Consider the following 12,758-nt stretch of genomic DNA (forward strand, 5'->3'; position numbering starts at 1 on the left):
TAGGATGCCGACCCCTGCCACAGTGATTTTCGGGTAAGGGCTTTAAATATAAGCCCTTCCCTGAAAATCCTGCTAGGAATGATTTTCCGGGAAGGGCTTATATTTAAAGTCCTTCCCCGAAAATCACTGCAGGAGTTGCCAGCAGCCCATTGCTCTCAATGGGGCTGCTGGCAGCAGCTGTGGCCCCATTGAAAGCAATGGGAAAACATTGTGATCCTCTGCCACAGCTGTCACAGGGGATTCTTTAGTCCCTGTGGGGAGTTCCCTTGTCATTGAACACTGTGACAGTGCTGTCACAGTGTTCATTGACAAGGGGACTCCCCATGGGGAATATTAATGCACAGCACGGACCTGTGGTGCACGCATGTCCTATCTTTTGCAGGTGTGCGCGTTTGCATGCCTGTAAAACACGGACATGTGAATACATCATAGGGAAACAATAGTTAGTTATAATAGACGCATAGATTTGTGCGTGCGTATGTGCGAGCGTAAAAATGCTAGTGTGAACGAGGCCTTACTAGGATACATTGTCTCTTTTCAGTGTAATCAGTTTGAACTGTTCTAAAAATACAGACAGCAGTATTCCACATCAGTTAAGGGTGTCAGATATATGGCAACTATTCTTTAGCCCAAATCAAGACTCTGATCAGGAAAAGGAGAATCAAATCAAAGGTGACCACATGTTCTTTTTCCAATCTAATATATAAATGCAGCAGTTGAAGTGCGGAGTCCTCTTATAAACAGATTTAACTTAAAAATATCAATGTGTGTAGAACAAACTAATTTAGTTTTTGTCCTCCCTGAAATTGAGTCATATTGATAAAACCTTTATTTCATGGAAAATGCCACATTGATCTAATATTGGCGAGTAGAAGCTTGATTCCATGGCATTGACTAGACTCAGCAGTCTTCATTAAGGAGTGACTTTTTAAAATCCTTTTCATCCACACATAGTCAATAACCTATTAATGTGTGTGGGAAGAAATGAAAGCAGAGGTAATCGTGAAAGGAAATAAGAAAAATAAACAAGGCGCTGTAGCTGAGGACTGAGCCATGATGAGCGCCCTTTACAATACGAGCATGTGATACTAATATTTCTCTCATGAATAGTTTTTACAGACTGAGCTGTAACTGTAAATCACAATACATTTTCATCTTCTGTCAAGGAAGCCTCTGTAGACAAATAACTGCTTATGAATTCAAATAAACTTGTTATAAGCTCAATAAATCCATGCAAATGGTTGCAGACAACAGCTACAATATCTATCTATCTATCTATCTATCTATCTATCTATCTATCTATCTATCTCTCTGTATTTATCTATCTATTTCTTATCTATCTTTCTTTCTCATATCTATCTATCTATGTCATCTATCTATCTATCTATCTATCTCATATCTATCTATCTCTCTGTATCTATCTATCTATTTCTTATCTATCTTTCTTTCTCATATCTATCTATCTATGTCATCTATCTATCTATCTATCTATCTATCTATCTATCTATCTATCTATCTATCTCTCTGTATTTATCTATCTATTTCTTATCTATCTTTGTTTCTCATATCTATCTATCTATCTATGTCATCTATCTATCTATCTATCTATCTATCTATCTATCTATCTCTCTGTATTTATCTATTTCTTATCTATCTTTCTTTCTCATATCTATCTATGTCATCTATCTATCTATCCATATGTATCTATCTCACATCTATCTATCTAATATATATATATATATATATATATATATATATATATATATATATATATATATATATATATATATATATATATATATATAATATCTATCTACCTATCTATCTATCTATCTATCTATCTCATATCTATCTATCTATATGTTTATCGATCTCATATCTATCTACCTATATGTCTATCTATCTCATATCTATCTATCAATCTATCTATCTATCTCATATCTGACTATATGTTTATCGATCTCATATTTATCTACCTATCTATCTATCTATCTATCTATCTATCTATCTATCTATCTATCATCTCATATCTATCTATCTATATGTCTATCTATCCTTGCCTATTCTTATCAGCCCATCTAATGTAGTTATTCCCTAAGGTTCCCTTTTTAATGTACACCTTACTAATCATTTTTGCTGTTGATCCTTTGCGTGGATTCCGTAATTGAAATCTGCCTGTGTGAGACCAACCTTATTCTAAGCCTGGATTGTACCCCAGAGCTGAATTCACAGTTGTGCTGGTTGTCATTGAAAAAAAAAACAGCAAGCACAATGTGAGACATAACCACTAACAGTTAAATTGAACAACCCATAATATAGTACAAAGGGACAGTATTTTATTTCCTACAGATTACTGTACAGTGGCTAGTGAAGACCACTGTTGAGTGATTATTGAAATATTCAGGTCAGGAGGGCCCAACTTGATGTTCCAAAAATAATCATGAATCGGGATAGCTGATTTCAACTGCCATTGATTTCAATGGGAATAAAAATCAGCTTTACTACCTTGCCCTCTGGACAAGTGTAGTGGCTCAGTACTTTGCAGTGCTGGAGTAGTAGGTTAAAATCTGATGAAGGGTAATATCTTGATGGAATTTCTCAAACTTCATGCAGATGTTGTCCTTGATGGGATTTGAAACTAGGATCCCATCAATGAAAGGTAACAGTGCTAACAACTTGGCCACACTTATAGAGGAATACACGCACACACAACTCTATTTCCCTTTTATTTGTAAAACAATTTTTTCTAGGAATTGGGTTTGGATTACCTGATGAGGGCGATCAAACTAGAGGAGACTACATTAACCAAAATGTTAAATGAGACAGCCATCACATAAGGGCTTAGTCACTCGGGCGTTTTAATGCGCGTCTGTCAGTTGCGTTTGCGGTCCACATCTATATAGAACCAATGCTTTTCAACGGAAGCGGTCACATGTGCGAATTTTACAGGCGCATAAAATTAGAATGGACAAAAGATAGAACATATGGGTGGCAATGGACTTGGTCACCCGCTTTTTTTATGCACTCAGTGCGATCTTTTTTCTGCGTGAATAAACGAGTGTAAAAATGCCTGTGTGACTGAGCCCTAAGGCTGCATGTCCACGGGCGTAGCGAGATCCGCCACAGCAGCTGCCGCCGGGGAGCAGGAGACAGCTGACGGTTCTCTGCACTGAGCCTATCTGACAGATAGGCTCACCACGGGGAATGGTATTAAATTTGTCGCCCACGAGCAGAGAATCTCTATGATTCTCCGCTCGTGGACAGCGGGACTGCACCACAGTGCAGGGGACAGCAGGAGAAGACGCGGCTGTGCCCCGGCAGCTAAAGGGAGGTGAGTATCTTTTTTTTTTTTTTTTAAACAACTGTTACTTAATTTTCAGGGAAGGGCTTATATTCAAAGCCCTTCCCTGAAATCAATTGCCGGCAGCAGAATCCTCTACCGCAGCTGACACGTGTGACAGCTGCGGTAGAGAAATGAAGAATTCCTCTGCTGCATCTGGCACAGATGTGGCAGATGTAGCAGCAGGGAATTCTTTTAACTACAGGGGATGAAGGAAACATCTGCCGCATGAAGATGTGTTCTTCATCCCCACGGGGGACACAGCAGTGGCCGACAGATAAGTACATTTTAAAATTTTTTTTAAACTACTTTTAATTGGCTTTTCAGGGAAGGGCTTATGAAGCCCTTCCCTGAAAAGCCATTCATGGGTGCCGGGGCTCAGCGGCGACTTCTGCCACTGTCCCCGGCTCTGCACTGCTATTTTGAGCTATCAGCAGCCAGGGATTTTAAATCCCCGGCTGCTGATAGCTCAGTACTACAGAGCCGAGGACAGCGGCAGAAGTCGCGGCTGAGCCCCGGCAGCTGAAGGCAGGTAAGTATAGATTTTTTTTCACTCTATATTAAAAGGCTTTTCAGGGAAGGGCTTTTGAAGCCCCCGGCTCTATAGTTCTCAGCCAGCAGAATGCGGGGATTTAAAATCCCCGCCTGCTGGTAGCTCTGATTGTGATTGGCTGAAGCACTTCAGTCAATCACAATCAGAGCTACCAGCAGGGAGGAATTTTAAATCCCCGGCCGCTGATAGCTCAGAACTACAGAGGCAGGGACATCGCCAGAAGTCGCGGCTGAGCCCTGGCAGCTAAAGGGAGGTGAGTGTGGATTTTTTTTAATACACATTTTTAAATGTCTTTTCAGAGAAGGGCTTATGAAGCCCTTCCCTGAAAAGCCATTGACGGGGATGCCGGCAGCAGAATCCTCTATCGCAGCTGTCATGTGTGACAGCTGCGGTTGAGAATTAAAGAATTCCTCTGCTGCATCTGCCACAGATGTGACAGATGTAGCAGCAGGGAATTCTTTTAACTAGCGGGGATGAAGGAAACATCTGCCACATGCAGATGTGTTCTTCATCCCCCTGGGGGACACAGCAGCGGCCGACAGGTAAGTATGCAGGGGGCCAGCAGAGCATTGTTTTCAATGGAGCCGCGGGCAGCAGCCGCGGCTCCATTGACAACAAGCACGCAGCTGTGTTCACAGGTGTTTTTGTTTGTACCTTGGTGCGGACGTATGTACGCACCTAAGTATGCACGAAGCACACTCGTGTGAACGCACCCTTATTCATGACTTTGACTTTGGCGGAAATTGGAATGCAGTTCTTAAATATAATACTGTCTTCATCACAGGATCAGTACAAGATAAGTAATGAAATGTATTTACAGGGAGATTAATTCTATGTAAATTAAAAAGCAGAATATATGTTTGAAAGTTTGCAATTTTGCTTGTCTTTGCAGTCTTTAGATAAATGTTTTATTTTCTTAAAGGGACACTTAAGTGAGAACGTTTTTATATTCACTATGTAACTAGTCTTTCAGCATATATAAGTCAGCTAGTCTTACCTTATTTAGTTATGCCTTTCTATCTGAACACTATTTTCAGTTGGGTCATGTGACTGCCTAAGAACTAATTGTCTCGCTGCTCTCTCAAAGAGTGATTATTTCAGTCACCAGAATACCCGTATGATGAAATGACATGGACTGTACCAGACAGGCTTTACAGGAGGAGGGTGTTTCCTCCTGACTGTATACTTATGGTCTTTAAGTTATTTATATGAATACAAAGGCTGATGATAATTATGCTGTCCTCCCACCAGGCTGAAATGGTACTTTTTCTATCTGCCAATATGACACTGTGCTGATGTGTCATGTGATTGTTAGCACAGAATAGAGGGAAAAAAGCAGGTAGAAATCTAAAAATCAAGGTAGGGCCTGATAAGTATTAGACAGAAGGCTGCACAGCATGGAAGTACACGCAATATACATAGAAAATCTGCATAGTGTGACAGAGAATCAGCTGAGGGGTGCAGGGATGGAAAAAAAGTGCTTTTACTGGAGTAGCCCTTTAATCCTTTCATATAGTAAGTGCTGGCTCTGTTATAGTAATATTATAATTTTTATTGCACAGGAATAACTCTTCTATTATCTCTTATATAATAAAAGCCTCCTTACCAGCACTGTGGCCACACGGAGCACTACACCACGCATGTTGTTTTCGAGCTTCCTATCTGTTAGAGAACCATTCATTCCAGTCACAGGATTCCATGAACCAAGCTGTGTAGGATAAAAAAGAAAAACAGCCATCATGATCAGAACTAACTGAACTGGTGATACAAGAAAATGACATTAATAAATGATACACAAGACCGCACCTGTAACTGGAAACATCCATGTGAAAATCTTCCAACAGTGAATAACAAACATTTGAATACTGAACTCGATACAGTAAAATAAATATTTGATTAAATTGAGTTTATGCAGTGCAATCCCACAAAGCTGAACGCAGGCTGCAAAAAGCTTTACTTGTATTATCCTCATCCTCATATCCTCAGATATTTTCTCTTTGTTTAACCTCTCAGTGACTGGCCTACAAGAGTCCCAACTCATTGACGTAGCTGTACGAGGCCTTGTTTTTTTTAGGACGTGTTGTGTTTTTTAATGGCACCACCCTAGGGTATAAACAAGGGGGGGGGGGAGGGGGGTTGAAAAAAGCAGGAATCTTCTTTTGGTGAGTAAAGTGTTACTAGTACAAGCTTTTGTTGGTAGATGAATGTCTGCTGAACCCTTCCGAGGTGGTATGTCTGCCAATGTTGTTGGGGAACCATTTGTTCATTATATCTACATATTCTTCCATGAATGTTTCTAACAAACAACATAATTATAAATATTGTTAACATCAGCTAACAAAACTTCCCCATGAACAAAACCTCAGTTTATAAGCATGCTTAGTGCTGTTATAGCATAGTGAGAAGATACATCCTCAAAATCACGTGATTTGTCTAATACTTAAATGATCTTATTTTCTGCAATTACAGCTACCAATGAGGATGATGAGTTGATGTCATGCAGGTGCACATTTCCCTAAAAAGTACATTTACTGTATAAACACAAGCACATTACCATATTATATAGATATGCCATTTTCGATCTCCATATGCCAGTTTTACTTCGTTATAATTTAACTCTTTTTGACAATAAAGAAAGTATCTGATGGTATGCTCAATGCAATATAGAAAGCATATCGTGAGCATAGTGCTTATATGTGATCATAGGCTGGGTAAATGACCTAACTGTTAATAGTATGAATGATCAACTGGCAGCATAAACGGATGTATGAAGGTATAAAATCGTTTTATTACCCCATTACAAATGAATGCGACGTTTCGGCACTGTTGTGCCTTCCTCAAGCTAAATGTTAATAGTATCACCGAAGGGTGATGTTTGCCAGTCTAATTTTTCACAGATTATTGATATGGTGGAAAAAGAAAACGGGCAGATTTTTTTATTGCCTGCTATTGTCAAGATCTGATTACTGATTGACATACACGTTCCATTTTGTAACAAACTGGGGCTGCATGTTAACTTATTACGCACGTGGTCAAATAGGGTAAAACACAATAGACAGTGTAAAGCGTTCTGATGTGCACAGGATCCTCTTTAAGTGCAATTTCCTTGGTAAAAGTGATTATATTTGTAAAATAAAACACTAAACTGAAATCATAAAATTTAAGAGAAAGGCACCTTGGTAAAAATGAACAAACTGTTTTAGTAGACTATAAAATATAATATTTATATATTTAATAATATTTACATTGTCACAGTTCTCTTCAAGTTAGGGATTCACAGTAACTTTAGGTCAATAACAGTCATGGTAAAATCGCATGTTACCAAGGCTGTCATACAACTTCGTAGTTAAGAATAGAGCGCTGTTTTGTGGTGTATGACCTCCATGTTCCCATATGTGACTTGTGGTATTAACAAGAATTCTAAACATGTTGGACACATTTGGGAACATGGAGGTCATACACCACAAAACAGCGCTCTATTCTTGACCACACAAATGATGCATTCTCTAAGAAGGACCTGCATAAACAACATTACAGTAATTGCTGTTGTTAAAGGCAGCCTAAAGGGCCATTTTCACGGGACGAATATTGCTCAAACAAACAAAATTGAGCGATAATCATTAATTTTCCTTCTGTCTGTTTTCCTTGGCGTCAAACTTTTGCAACCATACGTCGTTATGGGAAAGACTACTGTATTGGCCAGTCTGTTTTTTGTTGCAATGCTTGGACCGACTCGACTTCTTTGTTGTTAATCTTTATGTTCACTGTACCGTTGCTTACTGTGGTCATGACTTTCGTTTTCTTGCTGTTGAGATACAGTCCCATGCATTCGCATTTCTTTTGCTCTCGTTGGATAAGGCATTCCAGGTCCCTTTCACTTTCCGCAAGCAGGGTGGTGTCATCTGCATATCGAAGGTTGTTGACCTTACTGCTACCAATTTTGACTCTAATTTCTAGTTTGTCCAAATTGCATCGCCTCATGATCGTTTCTGCGTAAAGATTGAAAAGGACTGGTAATAGAATGCAGCCTTGCCATACGCCTTTCTCGATTCAGAACCAATCTTTCCATAAGCTGTCCTGACTGTTGCTTTTTGGTTGTTGTAAAGCGACCTTATAAGCTGTTCAATATGTTCTGGGATGCCCATTTGCTTCAGACACTTCCAAAGATTATCATGTTCAACACAATCAGATGCCTTGCTGTAATTTATGAATTCATGCACACGTAATTTTGATACTCTCAGGTCTTCTCTATGTGGAAGCCAGCTTGAACGTCCGGCAGTTCCCGTTCAACAATTGTCACAATGTGTTTTTGCGTGACCTTTAAAAATTTTTTGCTTGTGTGAGATATGAGGGTGATAGTGAGGTAATTGGAACATTCTACAGCATCACCTTTTTTTGGAAGTGTGACAAAGACAGATCTTGTCCAGTCTTTGGGCCATGATTCTAAGCTCCAGATCTTTTGACATAAGTCTGTTAGGATCTTGACTGACATTGGTTTGAGCAGTTCAGCTGGTATGTGATCAACGCCCAGAACTTTCCTGTTTGGTAATTTTTTTCAAGGCCCATGTGACTTCTTCCTCCAGAATGCCCAGCTTTTGTTCTACTTGATGTATATTATCCAAAAGGTTCTCTGCTTGATTGCCTGCAGACAGCTCTGCTGTATGTTCTCGCTACCTACACTTGAATGTAATGGTTGCCCATTACATTCACCAATTGCTGATATCTATCTGCAATCTTTAAATTGACTGCTTTTCTCCACATTGCCTCCATATTCAACAACAGGACAACAGGGTTGAATATAGGTGATACATGAGAGAAATTGTAGAAAATTGTGCACTAGCAAGGACCTTTTCATACTATGGTTTTTACGTATATTTTTATGCCAGTGCTTTTTTACTATAGCATGCTACAGATCTTAGAAATGATCAGTGCAACTATTTTGGGCTATTACCGTTATCCTAAGGGCTACACATTTAGTAATAGTAACATTACATTGGTTGGATGATAATATTTGTAAGACTGTAGCTCTAGAAAAGTGTTAGTTATGTGAAACAATGTTTTTCTTCCACCAGTGTGATTTATTGCTCCCTTTGTAATATTAGATATGACTATATTTCAAGCTCTAACCCTCTGGTTTATGTGGGCTTTGCAATATATTGCATACCCCTCAAGCAAGCAAGGAAATGAATGTAGACAATAAGAAAGAATAAACTTTTATTTCTTACAGTCAGAAAACTGTGAACACATTGCATTCCGTCGCTGCTTCACATTACATTAATTTTGAATTTCATTTTAAGCTACACAAGAAAATCACATTAGAACGCAAATCTAATTAGCACTTCAAATTTTTTGAAAATGTAATTACTCCAAATAAATCAATGTTCAGAAATGTGATACTGTGCCAGGTTACAGGAATTCTGTTCTAAAAGCAACAAAGAACCATGCCCAACTTTAATTCTGTTAGAAGTTATAATAGTACGGAAAATACTGTGGATATTTATTAAAATGATTCAGTTGTTCAGTTATTATCCAAAGCATATATCGAATACCTTTCTAATAAGTAAGCTTCTTTCAAGCACACAGTATTGTATGCCATTGGTTGTAATACTTCAGATTCAGACCTAGCAACCACTTGATTTTCTATCGGGACTGACCCCCCCTTCCCTTGATAATCTATAGTTCCATTTACTGAAGTAATAAGGAAACTTCTGACTTCTGCACAAGAGACTTTCTCCTTATACTATATCAGATACCTCCTTATAAGTTAGAGCAGTGCTGCGTGTGTCAGTGCAGCAGATCTTGAGTAATATATCATAGCCACTGACAGATGAAGTGAATAAAAGTGACTATTTCATGACAATGACATTTGTCAAGGCATGGGATATATTAGGCAACATCTGAACAGTCAGTCCTTGACATTGATACGTTCAAAACAAGAAAAATTGGCAAGCTTAAGGATTCAGGAGAATTTGAAAATAGCTAAAGTGTGAAAAGGGCAAGGTGAGTGGGGTTGAGCTTCAAAGTATGTCCAAAACAGCAGGTCTTGAAAGGTGTTCTCACTATGCAGGATTTAACAAAATTGGCCCTAGGAAGGATAACTGAGAGCCAGTGATAAGGTCATGGGTGCCTAAGGCTCACTGATGAACGTGAGGATCAAGGGGGTTACATGCCCATGCTCATTCTTGTTCACCACTGAACGCACCTAGAATGGGCATTTGAGTATCAGATGTGGACCATGAAGCAATGCAAAAAGATAGCCTGGCCTGATTGATCACTGTTTCTTTTACATCATGATGATTGATTGTGTAAACGTTGCTTACCTGGAAGGAAATAGCACCATGATGTACTATGGGGAAATGGAAAGCTGACAGAGACAGTTGAATTCTCAGTGTCATTCATGTGGATGTTATTTTGACATGCACTACCTACAAAAACTTTATTGCAAACCTTTATAGAAGCAGTATTTTATAGTGGCAGTGGTTTCTTTCAGCAGGATAAAGGACTGCAAAAATTGTTCAAGACAAAAAGTTTAATATGTTAACTTGACCTACACTTGGTAATGAATCTGTGGGATGTGCATTCAAATCACTGACAACAGAATGTTTAACCCCTTACAACATAAGGGCGTTTTGTTCTTTAAGGACCAGACACCTTTTTGTAATTTTACTCATATTGTGGATTTAGTGACCTATTTTTTTTCTTGCCTGCCAAAATTATTTTTGCTGCGTTTTTTTGTCACATACAGTGCTATATTTTAGTACCTTTTTGCGCTGAAATTGGTTCTCTTTTTATCTTATTTGGGGGTATTGCGCTGTCCTCAGCTCTGCAATGAAGTTCCTTTAGCAGTCGGGAAATTAATTGGTGCTCAGCCAATCAGAAGCAGCTCTTTCAGCAGGTAGGGATTTTAATTTCCCGGCTGCTGAAAAAACTTCATTGCAGAGTTGGGGACAGCGCAGACAGGATGCAGCTGAGCCCCGGCAGCTAAAGAAAGGTGAGTTTGTGTTTTTTTAAATTTTTTCACTACTTTGGCTTGATTTCAGGGAATGGCTTATATTTAAACCTCTTCCCTGAAAAACAATTAAGGGAATCCTCTGTGACAGCTGCGGTAGGAAATTCTTTATTCCTGCAGGGATAAAGAATTCCTTTGCTGCATCTGTCACAGATGCATCTGTCCCTGCGGGGATGAAGAAAACATCTACTGCATGTGGCAGATGTGTTCTTCATCCCCGTGGGGGACATCGCAGCGGCAGACAGGTAAGTGTATATATATATATATATTTTCTTTTTTACTCTATATTTAAAGCTCTTCCCTGAAAAACAATTAAGGGTTGCTGGCTGACCATTGCCTTCAATGGAGCCACCGGCAGCAGCCGCTGCTCAATTGAAGGTAATGCATGCATTCCCTATAGTGCACACATGTCCTATCTTTACAGACGCACGCCTGTAAAACATGGACATGTGAACATACCATATGGAATGCATTGGTTGTAATTAGAGATAAGCGAGCATACTCGCTAAGGACAATTACTCGAGCGAGTATTGTCCTTAGCGAGTACCTGCCTGCTCGGAAGAAAAGATTCGGGTGCCGGCACGGGTAAGCGGTGAGTTGCGGGAGTCAGCAGGTGGGAGCGGGGGGGGGGGGGGGGAGAGGGAGGGAGAGCTCTCCCCTCCGTTCCCCCCTGCTCTTCCCCACCGCTCCCCGCCGGCACCCGAATCTTTTCTTCTGAGCGGACAGGTACTCGCTAAGGACAATGCTCGCTCGAGTAATTGTCCTTAGCGTGTATGCTCGCTCATCTCTAGTTGTAATAGATGCATGTTTTTGTGCGCGCATATGCAAGCACATAAACACGCTCGTTTGAAGCCACCCTTATTCCAAGGATTCCTGCTGACCGTGGGATTTCTGTGCTGCTGCGTAATTTTTTGCCTATTTGCAGCAGCCACCTGTGTGAATGTCAGAAAATACGCGGCTAAAGTTCGGGACTCAATCGTGGCAATTCTTCATTCATGCGATTTTACAGGATGTACGGGCAACCGTAACAACGCATATGGACATGAGAAAGAGTCCTACAAGCTAAACATAAAACATTATGGAGTCAGGAAGGAATTTTTTCCCCCAAAATGAGGTAAATTGGCTTCTACTCATTGTTTTCTTTTGCCTTCCTCTGGATCAACATGGGGGGCGAAAACAGGCCGAACTGGATGGACATTTATCTTTTTTCAGCCTAGCATACTATCTTACTATGTACATGTACCCCAAATGCAACATGCCAGACTGCAGAGCAGTAGGTGGTGGTAGCAGCAATGGTGGTAGTCACAGTGGCTTTACGGATTTCCCTCACTACTGGGTGGTGGTATGCAGTTGAAAAACATAGTAATTTAGTTTCTGTCTCTTTGGACTACCTGTAAAATCAGATAGGGTAAGGGTGGCTTCAGACGAGCGTGTATTTTGTGCATGCATACGCACACACAAAAACATGCGTCTATTAGCCCCAATGCATTCCCTATGGTGTGTGCACATGTCTGTGCTTTACAGGTGTGTGCCTGCAAAGATAGGATATGCGTGCAGCATAGTGAATGCACGCATTGTTATCAATGGAGCCACGGCTTTACATATAACCCTTCCCTGAAAAACAAAAATTTTAGTGTAAAAAAAAAAATAAAATAAACTTAACTGTCCACCGCTGCTGCCAATGTTTCCTTCATCCCTGCTAGTAAAAAGAATTCCCTGCTGCTACATCTGCCACATCTGTGACAGATGCAGCAGAGGAATTCTTCAATTCTCTACCACAGTTATCACACATGACAGCGGTGGTAGAGGATTCTGCTGCTAACACCCCGTCAATTGATTTCAGGGAAGGGCTTTAA

General features: G+C 40.0%; 1 protein-coding gene across 1 annotated transcript in view; it reads right to left on the minus strand.

Annotated features, from left to right (window-relative positions):
• GRID2 (glutamate ionotropic receptor delta type subunit 2) overlaps nucleotides 1-12,758 on the minus strand; it is a 1,221,843-nt gene that overhangs the window by 378,951 nt on the left and 830,134 nt on the right. The window contains exon 9 of the mRNA XM_066574896.1: nucleotides 5,500-5,601. Coding sequence (XP_066430993.1) covers nucleotides 5,500-5,601 — 102 coding nt within the window. The remainder of the gene's footprint in view (nucleotides 1-5,499; nucleotides 5,602-12,758) is intronic.

Source organism: Eleutherodactylus coqui, chromosome 7, assembly GCF_035609145.1.
Source record: "Eleutherodactylus coqui strain aEleCoq1 chromosome 7, aEleCoq1.hap1, whole genome shotgun sequence".
Taxonomy (NCBI): domain Eukaryota; kingdom Metazoa; phylum Chordata; class Amphibia; order Anura; family Eleutherodactylidae; genus Eleutherodactylus; species Eleutherodactylus coqui.